General features: G+C 39.6%; 1 protein-coding gene across 1 annotated transcript in view; it reads left to right on the top strand.

Annotated features, from left to right (window-relative positions):
* The window catches only part of LOC127633372 (fatty acid synthase-like), a 33,730-nt gene that overhangs the window by 1,911 nt on the left and 16,275 nt on the right, over window positions 1–15,544 (top strand). The window contains exons 2-22 of the mRNA XM_052112409.1: window positions 2,202–2,351; window positions 3,505–3,657; window positions 4,156–4,329; window positions 4,648–4,848; window positions 6,476–6,598; window positions 6,984–7,099; window positions 7,693–7,827; window positions 8,205–8,667; window positions 9,298–9,485; window positions 10,020–10,209; window positions 10,674–10,768; window positions 10,900–11,034; window positions 12,282–12,485; window positions 12,664–12,779; window positions 12,860–13,035; window positions 13,170–13,361; window positions 13,479–13,559; window positions 13,735–13,920; window positions 14,023–14,202; window positions 14,294–14,497; window positions 14,662–14,975. Coding sequence (XP_051968369.1) covers window positions 2,225–2,351; window positions 3,505–3,657; window positions 4,156–4,329; window positions 4,648–4,848; window positions 6,476–6,598; window positions 6,984–7,099; window positions 7,693–7,827; window positions 8,205–8,667; window positions 9,298–9,485; window positions 10,020–10,209; window positions 10,674–10,768; window positions 10,900–11,034; window positions 12,282–12,485; window positions 12,664–12,779; window positions 12,860–13,035; window positions 13,170–13,361; window positions 13,479–13,559; window positions 13,735–13,920; window positions 14,023–14,202; window positions 14,294–14,497; window positions 14,662–14,975 — 3,753 coding nt within the window. The 5' untranslated portion in view covers window positions 2,202–2,224. The remainder of the gene's footprint in view (window positions 1–2,201; window positions 2,352–3,504; window positions 3,658–4,155; window positions 4,330–4,647; window positions 4,849–6,475; window positions 6,599–6,983; window positions 7,100–7,692; window positions 7,828–8,204; window positions 8,668–9,297; window positions 9,486–10,019; window positions 10,210–10,673; window positions 10,769–10,899; window positions 11,035–12,281; window positions 12,486–12,663; window positions 12,780–12,859; window positions 13,036–13,169; window positions 13,362–13,478; window positions 13,560–13,734; window positions 13,921–14,022; window positions 14,203–14,293; window positions 14,498–14,661; window positions 14,976–15,544) is intronic.

Raw genomic sequence — 15,544 nt, 5'->3', positions numbered from 1 at the left:
ATTTGGTGACGTTTAGTCCAAATAAGACAGATTTAGGTAATTCATTGATTTTTATTAATATTTAATGTTTTGGGGATATATTTAATATTAATAAGGCATTTATTGAAAAGACATTGCTTTATTTAGGGATAGAATGCTTTGTATAGTATTCTTATGATATCTGTGCTGATAATTGGATTTGCCTATTCGGTGTGAGGCAAGGCACTTAATTTGAGCTAGTTTTTCCAGATCAGTTCTTGTTTCTCATGCAAGGTCTAGCAACACTGCAACTTGTATATCACACCCTCAGCACAGAGTACTAACATTTAAAAAAGAATGTTAAGTATTTTTTTATGTTTTCGTTATAACCGGTCACCATTTGGAAAGGAGGCTGCGGAATGTCTGAACCGGAGTTAAAAGTTCTGTTTCTGCTCCGAACAAACATTTCCTTTATAAGTCCCTAGATAGACTTTCTCAGAATACTCTGAATCTAAGAAAAAGTATTTTCAGTATCTAAATTATGGTTTAGTTTTGGTAAATAATTTTCGGTCCATGCAATCCGTGAGTGTGCCATATTTGTTCAGGATTTTAAGGCTGTAATACTGTCATCAAATGACTGTACCATGTGAGCTTTTTAATCTGAGCTGTAATAAGGCAAGCTGTCTGCTACTTCAGTAACCCAATGGCAGCATTAGTTCAGAGTGAGGTAGATTACAGTCAGTCCACTTAGAAATCCTTTATTTAATTTATCAATCTGCTTCCTGCCAAGCATGAAGTTGTTGTGTTGTGGTTTGAGTGTTACTATTCTGACATGTTAATATGCTTCCATTATTGCTGTAATGCAATGTCATAGTCAGGAATTACTTTGGATGGGCAGAGTTTTCAGATTCATGACACTATATATATATATATATATATATATATATATATTAGTGTCATGAATCTGAAAACTCGTAGCCCATCCTTGGCTACGCCACTGCTGTGATGTTAACCAATATAGTGTAGTACGATTAACTTAAAGGGTGGCTATCCAGGGGGCTATTTTATTCAGTTTTAAGTACAGTACTCTTTTGGAGAATGGTGTGCCAATCAACAGTTTCCTTGAGAGATGGTCTATATTTTTTGTCTGTATTGGTCTATTGAATTAATGCGTTAAACAACTTTGTCACAATCTTTTAGATGACTCAAACAGATATGCACGTTGACAGACAAGATCTCCTTCCGGTTGTCACTATGGCAACAAAGATCACTAATCCTCCCCCATTAGACTTACCTGTCCACATTTGTTTATCCTGATTATGTAACTAAGGGGAGTATTCTTTTTCTCTGGAAATAACTTTCCTTATTCTCTGAATATTACAGCTCAAGTCCAACTAACCACTCTCAGCTGTTACCCATATCATATTAAAGGGCCCGGACGTTACTTACTACTATTACTATTTAATCAGATTCATGACTAAGTCTTCTGCCGTCTTTAGAGTATCATGATACAAACAAATGTTAAGGCCCTCACATGAATCACGAGGAAAAATTATCAATCTATAAACTTAATATTTGGGTACTTTGATGGGTCTATTAAAGTCCTCTGGTATAGTCTACTCATTGGGCACAGGGCAGAGGGGGACCCCCAAAACTTTTGTCGGGCCTAATGCATTTTAGGGACCAGATATACAGTCTGATGTTCTGTAAACAATTTTTACATAATATTGTACAGCATTCTTCACATATTCTGTTCAGATTAAACATACCTGATTTTAAAGAGTACGCTTGCTCAAATAAAATCAAGAAAATAAAATAAATCAGAAATCCTCTGTATTTGGCAATGCTGCATACTATAGAATTAGTGAGTTGATTTCTTGGCAAATTTGAGACCGCTTCAAATTAAAATGCACCCTCCTTTGTGTTTCGAGTAAAATGGAACAGAGGGACACTTTGTACTTGTGACCGGTTCTTCTTGCAGTGAGTGAACAGGAATATCATCCATGCTGTCGCTTTTTATGCTGGCTCTCTGGCAGGCGATGGTGTGAGTGCTCTGACCCTGAAATGGGGAACAATAATGTATGACCTTTCTGGCCACTCCCCCTTGAACATGCTCTCTTTCCCATTCCTAATTTTGCATCAACTCAGTGACCCCGTGACACAGACGGTCCATTTAAAATCATTTACACTCTTTCTGTTATTTGACTGACCGCTCCTTTCAATCTTTCTCATTCTTTCCTTAGAATCAAAGAAACTCTAGCCAGACATGGAGGACATTGTTATTGCTGGAATTTCAGGTCGCCTTCCTGAGTCTAACAATTTGGAAGAATTTTGGCAGAACCTTTTTAATGGAGTGGATATGGTCACAGAAGATGACAGGCGGTGGAAACCAGGTATGCTAATGTTTAAATGTCTAAATTCAAATAATTTTAGCAAATAGCTTTGGTAAAGACTCCATTAAATCAAATTTGGAGTCTTAGCTGTTAAGGCATTTATATGATACTGTCCCATATGCGTAAAAATAAAAAACCTTTAGCAGATATTAACAAATAGAATTTACAACTACCACCCCTGGAGTTGCGAGTTCCAATCCAGGGTGTGCTGAGTGACTCCAGCCAGGTCTCCTAAGCAACCGAATTGTTCTGGTTACTAGGGAGGGTAGAGTCACATGGGGTAACCTCCTCATGGTCGAAATTAGTGGTTCTCGCTCTCAATGGGATGCATGGTAAGTTGTGCATGGATCGCGGATAGTAGCATGAGCCTCCACATGCTGTGAGTCTCTGCGGTGTCATGCACAAAGAGCCACATGATAAGATGCTCGGATTGACTGTCTCAGAAGCGAAGGCAACTAAGACTTGTCCTCCGCCACCTGGAACGTGGTGAGAAACCGCGCCACCATAAAGAACTAGTAAGTAGTGGGTATTGGGCATGCCAAATTGGGGAGAAACGGAGATAAACAAAACAATAGAATTTACAGTATTTCTCTTCTGGTTTAATGGACCAAAAATATTGATGACTCATATTGCACTACACAGATTGTTGTCCATCAAATGCTTTCTAGAAAGAGAATGTCCCTCCCCCTAATTCCACCTGTAACTAACTAGCAAGTAGCTGTGATGTAACTAAAGCCTAAGGCTGTCTGTTTTTTGTTTTGTTTTTTACATAAAAAAAGGTGAACCCTTTGATGGGTCCAGCACAAGCGTTTACATTACATTTTGAAATAACTTGCCAGACTTGGTTTACATAATTTTTATAGTAACAGCTCTCCTAAGCCACTTATTTCATGGTGGGTCAGCTTTTGGTTTGTATTGTCTTTCAAATGCTGGTCTCCTTGCCTACCTGGCTGCTGTTCTGTGGTTTCCCTCTCCGACTGGCTTATGAAGGACACGTCTCTTCTTTCTGTTGGCACCAAACTAATACTTGCATTCATGTGCTAAACCACCAGCAGGCTGAGAACACTTTTGATTCCTTTTTTCTCCCTATTCAAACACCTTTATAACCAAGCAGCAAATGTCTTTTTTTATTTATTTTTTTTTTTAACCCTAGGTCTGTATGGCCTTCCACGAAGAAATGGAAAGCTAAAAGAAATAGACAGATTTGATGCAGCCTTTTTTGGGGTGCATCCCAAACAGGCCCACACCATGGACCCACAGCTAAGGCTTATGCTAGAGATTTCGTATGAGGCCATCGTCGATGGAGGTTAGTATCAAAAAGATTTTCCCTCCAGAAAAATTTACGTCTAATCATCCTTAAAATAAGACTTTCTTGAAGCAAAATTGTCTGATAATAAAACTTGTTTTCAGAGAATAAATCTTGAATTATTATTTTCATACCCCATTGGCTTTAACTTTTTCCTTGTTTTTAGCATAAACTTAGATTCATGCTTAAAAAACAGAGAAAACTATTTGCCAATGGAGTAAGAAAAATTAAAATTTATATCTGTGTGATAGATATATAAATGGATGGATGTTATTTTCAGGCATGTTTTGTCACACGATATAATAGGGAAGTTTCTAGGAACATAGAATTGTTCACTACTGCAAAAGAACAAAAACAATGTCCTCTATTTATTTATTTATTTATTTATTTATTTATTTATTATATATATTTAGGGATTATATTTAGTCTTAGATCCTCATTATTTTCAGTGATTATTTGCAGAGAGTAGATAATTAGTGTGTTAATTCTTCCTTGCAGGCATAAATCCAGTGTCCATGCGTGGCAGTAAGACTGGTGTCTATATTGGAGTAAGTGGCTCAGAGGCAGGAGAGGCCTTCAGTAAAGACCCAGAGGAGCTGCTGGGCTACAGCATGACGGGCTGCCAGCGTGCCATGTTTGCCAACCGCTTGTCTTACTTTTTTGATTTCAATGGTAGGCAAACAATGTGACTTTAATTATTGACTTGATGGAACAGAATTTGGACAGAATTAGCTTGTCGGCTTAATTTTCTTTTGAATTGTTGTTTGGTAATTTAGATTTTATTTTTTGGATGGTGTGAGGTGTGGTGTGAGGTTATTTGAATGCATGACTTCTTACACAGTCATGATTTAGAGCAGTTGACTCATACCACACATGCTTTAGACTGAGGCAAGCAATTAAAATGAATTTATGACATAAAATGTGAACAAAAGTCTGCCTTTAACTAGTTGTTTGATGATTGGCGAACATTTCTTTGTGTGTATTCATAAGGTCCCAGCACAGCCATTGACACAGCGTGTTCCTCTAGTCTGCTGGCTCTGGAAAACGCCTTCAATGCTATTCGATATGGCCATTGTGATGCAGCACTTGTGGGTGGAGTCAACCTGCTGCTCAAACCCAACACCTCTGTGCAGTTCATGAAACTGGGCATGCTCAGTCCTGAAGGAGCATGCAAGTCATTTGATGCCTCAGGTGAGAACATGTACATCACCAAAATTCCTGAATCTCTTGTTGTTCTCTGGAAAGTTCAAAAGAATGCATGCCTATTGTGGCAGACACTTTTCTCGTTCATCTGGAAAGGAAGACTTTAATTCAACAAAAAAACTGAACTGAAACAAAAGCGTGCAGACAAAACACTGCTTGGTGCGTCTCTCTCTCGTCCCCGGCTCCTCCTTTTATCTCTCTCCCGCTGATTGGGCAACTTGGAGCCGGGTGTGAATCCTCTCGGCCCGGCCATGTCATCCTCCACGTTACACACAATTCACTCACTGGCATAACTAATAATATGGCATCTAAGTTCTCGACCCTTTGGTCTTGTATGCAATGTAATACTAGCATACTACTCACTGAAAACTGTGCAGTATATACTGTACACTCAAACAAATATGAAATTTCACTCTTCAGATTACTTGGTAATCCATGTTCAAATTATTCAAAATTGTCATGTAACCATGAACCACAAAAAATTGTCTTTTCAGGTGTAATTAATCCATCTGTTTTGGGATAACAAGCTAGGCAGATCATTTCTAGTTCCCAGCATGCTTTGCATGGGACTTGGCAGGGAGAGTAAATGTCAAAATTTATTTTTAGAGTTATTTTTATGTGTCTTTATGCAAGAACAATGTAAAGGGGAGACTTTTTAGTGTTTAATGTTTTTGAGATTTAGGAAAATTGTTATGTTGTAGTTTTGGGGGTTACCATCATGGTGAAAAGTGGACCTTGAGCCTAGATTGTGGACATACAATTTGAGTATACTTAATATTGCTTTCTTCATTGAATTGTTGTGCTAAACATAGCATAGTGACAAAGTTGCAATCAGGATTGCGCATGCTAACATTTCCTGTCACAAGCTAGCATATAACTAGAGTTTCATTTGAATTATTTTGAGATTTTGTTGGGTTTACTTGATTCAGTTAGGTTCCCTCTACTTTAAACATTTAAATTGAAATTACAAGGTAATTTATTATAGTAAAACATATTTAAAACATGTGTAACGACTGTCCGTGATTGAATTAAGTACAGCCAAAGTATATACTGCCTGCTATAAAAAAGTAAATGAAACCGCATGCAATGGTAAATATTTTAAATGGTAATGTGCTACATTTTTGTTACATGCTACATGGTTGTCACACCTCATTATGTTGCATATATAATTCAGTGAGTGGCATCCAGTTATCGGCTTACATTTGTTTTTACAGTGTATATATAACTGTATTTTGTGTACAAATGTCTTGATTCTTGGAGTCTGATCAAATAATGAGTCAAGAAACAGCTGTTAATTACTCAAATTACTTCCATTTCAATTGAGCACATTACACTGTGGGATACAGTACCCATGACAGTATGTTGAGCCCGGGACCTCTCGCACCCCAAGCAAGAATCATACCCCTAGACCCCCTTGTATACTGAAAATCTTGTCAAAAAGTTGTAGGTAATCTGGATGTTTTTATGCATACTGCACAGTGTATACTTCATATATACTACAGAAATAGTAAGAGTAGTATGTGAGTGGACCATTATGAGTAAATGATTTGCACTGCTTTTAATAAATGGAGGCTTTAAAGTTTTATAATAATTTTAATCTTGTTTTACCCTCTAGGAAATGGTTACTGTCGCTCAGAGGCTGCTGTTGCAGTACTCTTGACCAAGAAGTCGATGGCTAAGAGAATCTACGCTACCATTCTAAATGCTGGCAATAACACAGATGGCTACAAAGAGCAAGGTGCATAGAAACAACCTCCCTTGGATCTTACATCAAATCTAACAAAAATCCCCAAGTATGAGCAATGTCAGTCTTTAAAATGGGGTTTAAAAAGAGCTGACATTACTTTGAATGCTTGTCACATTATGTGTTGTAGATGCTGCCCTTTCCCCCAGTCAACCTTGACATCCCAATATTAAAATATGACACTTAGTAGAGCATCTGAAATTAGGGTGTTTGAAATCTCTGGCTTGTGTACAAACCAATATGTGCTCCGTTACATAGGGGCAAAATAGTCTGTGCTGTAGTTCACACGTGTGTTCCAGAAAGGAACCGCTTGTGATGTCATTTCTGCTACCTTTACCCTCTGTACATATTGTAAATGGTGATGTCTTCTCTTACACAGGTGTGACATTCCCATCAGGTGAGATGCAACAGCGCCTCGTCCGTTCCCTTTACCAGGATGCCAACATCTCACCAGAGCAGGTGGAGTACGTCGAGGCCCACGGCACTGGTACTAAGGTCAGTCTATATGGAATTGCAATGGTAACGGCTTTGATTATGGTCATAAAAAGAAAACCATAAATATGACCTGATTTACAAGGACCATGTACTAGCACATCTTTTTACCAGGTCTACAGTCTGGTTTGGCCTAAATATAGACCATGAAATCTTTTATAGTGCTTTTATCTGACTTCACATTGATTTTATTAAAACAATTGTGTTTCTTTTATTGTATAAGTGTTTTGTTTTTCTTTGTCATTTCGGAGTCAAAAGATTTTTTGATCTTAAAAAATAAAAATTAGTTTCTATTGCTTAATTTTTCACCACTGCCTGTATCATATAGCAACTAGAATCATGGATATTCCGAATAAAAAGTTTACATGAAGAATTCTGATTACTACAGGCATGTGCTGTCTTATTTGGATTTCCAGAAAACCTTTTTAATTGGCTAAATTGAGTTCTGGCAGTGGGATTAACACATTTAAATGAAGCATACATATTCTGATTAATATATGAATATCCTTGTTCATGTCAATGTGGTCATTTAGCTGCAGAAACAGCTTATACTTAAGTGTCTCTTGAATTATGGACATAACCCTTCATGTTCACAGGTTGGAGATCCTCAGGAAGTGAATGGCATTGTCGGTGTATTCTGTCAATCACAGAGGGATCCCCTTCTGATTGGCTCAACCAAATCTAACATGGGACACCCAGAACCTGCCTCTGGTCTGGCAGCCCTTGCCAAGGTATCTTTCTTTTTTGCCAAGATTAGACGAAGTTAAGAAACACTAAGTTATCCTACTCAAAGTATAATTTCTATAATACTCCACAGTCAATTTCAATTACATAAATTCAAAGCCATTTCAGTAAGTAATAAGTGTACAACATCCTATCAATCAACCGAGTTTAGGGTTTGGATTAGGGCTTCGACACCATCCTTAACATTTCTCTTATCTTCAATTCCCTCTGATTTTAGGGGTAGTGAATGGTGAGGTATAGGGTTAGAACTGTGTTTGTTTGACAGAAATTTCTATCCAAGAACACATTCTACTGTGCAAAATCTACATTCCAAAGGTAAATTAAGTCAATTAAATTATTTCAATTGGAATTGCATTCTTTGCAGGTGGTTTTGTCTTTGGAACATGGTGTCTGGGCTCCCAACATCCACTTTCATGATCCAAACCCTGACATTCCTGCTCTGACAGATGGCCGGGTACGTGTAGTGACGGAGCCCATACCTGTCCGTGGTGGCATTGTGGGCATCAATTCATTTGGCTTTGGTGGCTCAAACGTCCATGTCATTCTGCGTCCAAATGGTCCAAAAGCACTAGATCAGGCAACCCCACCTTCAATCCCCAGACTCCTGCAAGCCTCTGGGCGTACTGAGGAAGCTGTCACTTCCATCCTCAAAAAAGCCCAAGAGCATGCGGACAACCCAAGCTTCCTGTCTCTGTTGAATGAGGTGTCTGGAGTTCCGACAGCAGGCATGCCGTTCAGGGGCTATGCACTGATTGGAGCCCAGGGAGAGGTTACAGAGGTTCAACAGGCTCAGCCCACACCCAGACCCCTCTGGTACATTTGCTCAGGTGAGAGGGCATGCATTTGTGATGGTTAAGGTTTAAAAAATGTCATAATAGATCATAAATTTTGTGAAACGTCTTTTGCAAAACCAATTTGCAGGTCAAACTTGGACTTGTATGCAGCGAAAACTTATTTGCATGTGCTTGCATTTCTATTCTCTTGCATTTTAATGGATGTAGAGAATAGAATGCAAGTGTAGTGATACCCTTAACATCAGAAAAACTTATGATAATAGTAAAATGAGTGAAAGGTTGTTAGTGGACCAAAGTGCTGTTGCTCATTTGACATGCGAAAGTGGGCATTTCTTAAAGGCATAGCATAAAAAAACAGGCTGACTGAGGTGTTTGGAATGACATACTACTCTTACTATATCTTTATATGGCAGAAATGGTAAGAACAGTATGGTAGTATGCTGCATACTACTCTTACTATTTCTGCCTTCTAAAGATATATTAAGAGTAGTATGCCATTTCAAACTCGGCCACCATTTATTTTAAAGTACCATAATATATAATGTAGATTATATATATATATATATATATATATTTTTAAATGAACCCTTTAAGCTTTACGCTATCACATTGGCTGTAATTGTATTGCAAGTATGATCAGCTGACCTGTTTATTTTCTACTAGGTATGGGAACACAGTGGGCAGGTATGGGCCGCACTCTGATGCAGCTGCCTGAGTTCCGGGAGTCGATCCAGCGTTCAGATGTGGCTCTAAAGGACACTGGACTGCATGTGTCCCGTCTGCTTATGGATGCTGACGAAAGCACTTTTGAAGACACTGTCCATGCATTTGTTGGTCTTGCAGCCATCCAGGTCTGTCTCCCCTGTATCATTGCATGCATGTACTGTGCCAATGTGACTGGAACAAGTAGAATTTCTCAATAAATAAAATGACCCCTGTCAAACTTTCAACTGATATCAGATGGCCAAATGTTGCAATATGGTGCCACAACCACTCATGATTTCAACAATCACTCATTGTGCAAGACTGTCTCCTAAAGGAATAGTTCATCCAAAAATGAAATTTCTGTCATTTATTCACCCGCATGTTATTCCAAACCCATATGACCTTCTTTGTGAGATACAAAAATGCTTTAAAAGTTGTCCATATGACTCGTGTGCTAAATTCTAAATTCATACAACAGCATTGTGTGAGAATCTTCACCTCCATCATAGCTCTCAAATCTCATTTGCACTTCAGAATATTCAAACTTGTTTCGTTGCTTTAATATGGGACAATGTGCTTACCAAATGGGACATGTTTATTATGGGACATCATGGGTAATATGGGAAAGTTTGCAACCTTAATCTTTCACCAACCTGAATTCATTTCTGTGGATTTTCAAGGTTGCTCAGATTGACATGCTGCAGAAGATTGGTCTACATCCAGATGGGATTGTGGGTCACTCTGTGGGAGAGTTAGCGTGTGGATACGCCGATGGATCCCTGAGTCACAGTGAGGCCGTTCTAGCTGCTTACTGGAGAGGACGCTGTATTAAAGAGGCCAACTTGCCCGCTGGAGGCATGGCTGCTGTCGGTTAGTGTGGCCGCTGATTTCTACACAGGCTTTGCTTCATTAATCAGCCACAAAGCAGAGAGATTCCCTTCATGATGGATTTGACTAAGCTTTTGCTCAGAAATGTATATTACACATTTTTAGGGGTGTTTCTTTAAAAACAGGCACTTGTATTTCCTGTACGGTGACAAGTGTAATACATTGGACACTTGCTTATATTGTTCATGAACACATTTTATTAGTCTTTTTTTATTTTTTTTTTTTTTTTTATCTTATTCGAGTTGTATCAAGTATAAAAAAATATATATAGATCCTTTTAAACATGATAAATTTACTTGAGATGCAAAACTGTGTAAGATAGTAAGGCTTGTTTTCATAGAATATTTAATGCATTTATTTTCTAGTCCAGTGGGCCAATTGTGACCATAGTTGACGAAACACCGGCAGACAAGCTTACTGATGGTTCTTTTGTTCTCTTTTCTTAGGCCTAACGTGGGAAGAATGCAAAGCTCAGTGCCCACAGGGTGTCGTTCCTGCTTGTCACAATGCTGAGGACACTGTCACCATCTCTGGCCCTCAGGTACAAGCTCTCTAGATGTATTAATTTTCTTCCAAGAAATAAAGTATCCCCTGTTCTATTATTTTATTTACTTTTTCTGGAGAATGAAAGTATCCACACAAGTTCTTAATATTAAGTGTTTGTTTATACAGGAGTCTGTCAGCAAATTTGTAGCCCAGCTGAAAGAGAGTGGTGTTTTTGCCAAAGAAGTGCGCAGTGCCGGTGTGGCTTTCCACTCGTATTATATGGCTTCCATTGCTCCTGCCTTGCTCTCTGCACTGCAGAAGGTGAGTTAATTTAGAGTGTTGCAGTGTCCCAGCTCTCCCTGGTGGCCATTACAATGTCAAACCTGAGAGATTTTGTAATCGCTGTATGATAAGGGCTGTGATCAAAGACTTTAACATTTCTACTTACTGATCTAGCCAAGGAGAACAAAGATGATTTAGGCCACGTCCACACTAATATGTTTTTATTTAAAAATATATTAATTTCTCAGTTTACATGCGTCACCCACACTAGAACAGCGTTTTCCTCCACCAAAAACAGAGCATTTCTAAAACTTTCTTTTTTACTGTGGTGTACACTTTGGTAAACGATTAATTAAAATAAGAATAAATTACATATAATTAGTGTATATAGAAGTATAAATGTTTAATGTAAAATATATAAATTACTGTATTGAATCTCCGTTGCCTCCTTGGCGGTGTCTCGTTTGGAAAGCTGCATATGTCATGGAGGCTGTCTCGTTTCAGAAAAGAGTAGGACACTTCGAATGCAACCTTCTTCACGGGAATTGGTAGGGTGCATGAGGTGTATCCTTCGTGGGCACTCACAACCCACAATTCTTTGCTTCAACGGAAATGTCTAAAACAAAATGATGCCAATTTCCCTGTAAATATGATGTTCAAATGCAAGGAATGTTAATTCCCAAGTTGAGGTACCAGGAGATGGGTGCAGAGTATATAATATGTATAATTATATTAATATGGAATTAAAATAAAGTGTGACTAAAATAATACATCCTTCCAGAGGGACTTTGTTCCTTTCTCACTCAAAGCACTCGTGCTTGTCAAAGACTGGCATGCTGTCATAGCAACCATGTTACGTTACGCTTGTCCTACGAAGGCCATCTCGTTTAAACAAGGCTTGTTTAAAGGAGGACACTCCGTACACTGCAGCCTTCAAAGGATGCGTCCTTCCTAGCACGCAGCCTTCGAAATGAGACAGCCCGTGTCTGAGAACCTCCATCCATGCATCTTATCACGTGGCTTGTTGAGCACGTTACCGCAGAGATGTAGCATGTGTGGAGGCTTCACGCTGTTCTCCACGGCATCCACGCACAACTTGCCATGCGCCCCACCGACAGCGAGAACTACACATTATAGTGACCACAATGGGTGGTTGTCAGCGTCTTTAATTGTCCCAAAATAAACATTTAAAAATTCCCCTCAACATTGGTGCATGCCACACTGTCTTTCTCCTGTTCACTGCACACTAAAGCCCTGACTTTCTATCTCAATGTCTGTTCTCACAGGTAATTAATAACCCAAAGCCTCGCTCATCACGCTGGATCAGCACATCAATCCCTCAGGCAGACTGGGAGAGCCCACTAGCACTCTACTCTTCTGCTGAATACCACGTCAATAACCTGGTCAGCCCTGTGCTCTTTCAGGAGGGTCTCAGCCATGTGCCAGACAATGCTGTGGTGGTAGAAATCGCCCCACATGCCTTACTGCAGGTAACTGAGCATTACTTTCACATACTTTCATATGAATGGACTAACTTTGAATCTAATACAGTAAAGTTTCCAGCAAACGGTATAAAAGAAGCATGTCAAATTTCAATCTATAAACATGCCTTGTAGATTAGAATGTAGGTCTGTTTTTTTTATGAACATATCATTGATCCACCTTCAGGCCATCCTGAAGCGTAGCCTAAAACCAACCTGCTCCTTCCTCCCCATGATGAAGAGAGGACATCCCAACAATCTGGAGTTCTTCCTCTCTCACGTGGGCAAGATCTACATGAATGGGTTGGTTTGTTTTTTAATTTTTGAAATGCCCACATTTCAAATGTTGACGAAGACTAACACGCTGTCTTGTACTCTTTCAGAATTAATGTGGACAGTAATAAGTTGTATCCGTCTGTGGGATACCCTGTTCCGGTGGGGACCCCCCTCATCTCTCCTCACATTCAGTGGGATCACTCCCAGATCTGGGATGTCCCCAAGGTGGAAGATTTCCCTGCTGGCTCAGGGGGATCTACCTCAGCCACAGTGTACAATATTGGTGGGTAGTTCTCTTTTTAGTAAACTTATTTCTCACCAGCTGTATTGCAACTATTAGAGTTTAGTGATCTGATGTTGATCACCTTTGATATCTTGTCATGCTTGATTTTAAATACCTAGCTTTGTTTTGTCCAGACATGAACCCAGAATCTCCTGATTACTACATGACTGGTCATTGCATTGATGGGCGAGTGCTGTACCCTGCCACGGGGTATCTGGTCCTAGCCTGGAGGACACTGATGAGGTCCCTGGGCACTGTCATGGAACACACGCCTGTTACATTTGAGGACATCACCATCCACAGAGCCACCATCCTACCCAAGACGGGTAAGAGATTTGTTTTTTGTGTACTGTCAGTCTATCATTTATTAGTAAAAAAAGAACTAGAAGGTAGCTGGTCCATGTGATTTAGTGCTAACTGGATTGGTTATGTGTGCATCATAGGGTCTGTTCAGTTGGAGGTGCGGCTCATGCCTGCCACCAACGGTTTTGAGGTGTCTGAAAATGGAAATCTGGCTGTCAGTGGTGAGTTTTCACTCTGTTTGATTAAAATTCAGCATGAAACAGCATTTGGATCCCATTTTGCTACTGTTATTTGACATTTCTGGGAGAAAAGTAAAGGTGTTCAATATTGATTTGCATTGTATTTTAGACATTTCATGATCATACTTTAACCATGTGATACCCTTGTTGGTCACAGGTAAGGTTAGTGTCTTTGAGGATGCTGGTCTCCACACCTTCCATGCTGAGCTTGCTAAGCCAATGGATACAGACCAGGAAGATCCCAAATTGCATTTGAAAGCTGGAGACATCTACAAAGAGCTGCGTCTGCGTGGTTACGACTATGGCAAGACCTTCCAGGGCATCTTGGAATCCAACAATGCTGGTAATTACTCTCAAATGCATCCAAGACTTGAATTATGATAGTTAAAAGACAATTTTTGGGAAATCCTGAGCTCTTGAGAAAAGTTTCTGATCTGATTCTCAGGTGACTGTGGAAAGCTTCACTGGGTGGGTAACTGGGTGACGTTTTTAGACACAATGCTGCAGATGATTGTGGTGGGGCTTCCTGGGCGGAGCCTAAGACTGCCCACACGCATCCGCTCTGTGTCTGTGGACCCCAAACTGCACGGGGAGAGATTGAAAGACTATGCTGATGACCAGAAAGGTATCGGACTCCACCTTATAAAAGTTTGACAACCTGACTAATTTTAAATGTTTTTGACCATAATTCCTTTGTTTGATCATTTTCTCTTCAGCCGTTGATGTCCATGTTAACCGTTGCCTGGACAAAATCACAGCTGGAGGAGTTCAGATCTGCGGTCTGCACGCTACTGTAGCACCTCGTCGCCAACAGCAGCAGACACCACCCACTTTGGAGGAGTTTGTTTTTGTTCCCTATGTGGAGTTAGATTGCCTGAGAACCAATGAGAAACTGGGTGACCAGTTGAGGCATTGCAAAGGTATAGCATTTTGTAGTTTTACTAGGTTATATACACGCATCTCTGGCATGTTGAAAATGTGTTATTATCCTGAATCAAAAATGTACATGCAGTTAGAACCTGTGTACCTCCCTTTGACTAAACGTAAAATTGATATACTCATTTTTCCTGTTTTGTATGCACAGGTCTAGTGCAGCGTCTTCAGAGGAAGCTGACCAATCAGGGAGTAAAGATCTCCATCCCTGGTCTAGAAGATGCAACAGAGGGTCAACTAATTGAAGCAGAGGCAGAGAAAGGCCTGTTGCGCCTGCTGTCAGTGCTGTGCGGGCTGGAGCTGAACGGAAACCTACACTCTGAGCTGGAGCAGACGGTGCAGAAGGAGAGAGAATGTCTGCTGCAGGACCCTCTGCTCAATGGCTTGCTGGACTCTCAGGCATTACGCCACTGTTTGGACACCGCCCTGGAGAACAGCACCCCTGGAAAACTCAAAGTTCTGGAGGTATGGTAAAAAGTTTGTTTAGAATGAGTTTGAAAATAGCCTGAGCAGATTATTTAGAAGTAGAAGACACCTCTTTAAGGTTCAAGGGGTTTATTGCAGCTTTTCTTTTCATCAAATTGTTTAATCAAATAATAGAGATTAACAGTAGTGTTCCGGAAATAATGTTAAATATTAGAGAGCAACAGTAGGAATCCGAAAGTAACATCAAATAATCAAGCTCAACAGTGAGTAAAATCTAATTATAGAGCATAACAGCAGGGTTCTGGAAGTAATGTAAAATAGTAGAGAGCAACAGTAGGATTCAGGAACGAATGGTAAAAAGTAGAGCAAAACCGTAGCGACACAGAAGTAACGTCAAATGTGATTGAGCCTAACAGTATGGTTTCTGAAAGTAATGGCAAATTATAGAGTGTAGCAGTAGGTTTTAAGAATTAACCTCAAATAGTAGAGCCAAACTGTAGCATTTAGGAAGTAACATAAAAAATAGAGCATAACAGTACGATTTTGAAGGATAATGCCAGAAAGTAAAGTAAATCAGTAGGGTTTTGGACGGAGCTTCAAAAAATCGA

The sequence above is a fragment of the Xyrauchen texanus genome, chromosome 40 (assembly GCF_025860055.1).
Source record: "Xyrauchen texanus isolate HMW12.3.18 chromosome 40, RBS_HiC_50CHRs, whole genome shotgun sequence".
Taxonomy (NCBI): Eukaryota; Metazoa; Chordata; class Actinopteri; order Cypriniformes; family Catostomidae; genus Xyrauchen; species Xyrauchen texanus.
Note: the sequence above shows the minus strand (reverse complement) of the source record. Positions and strands in the feature narration are given on the sequence as shown.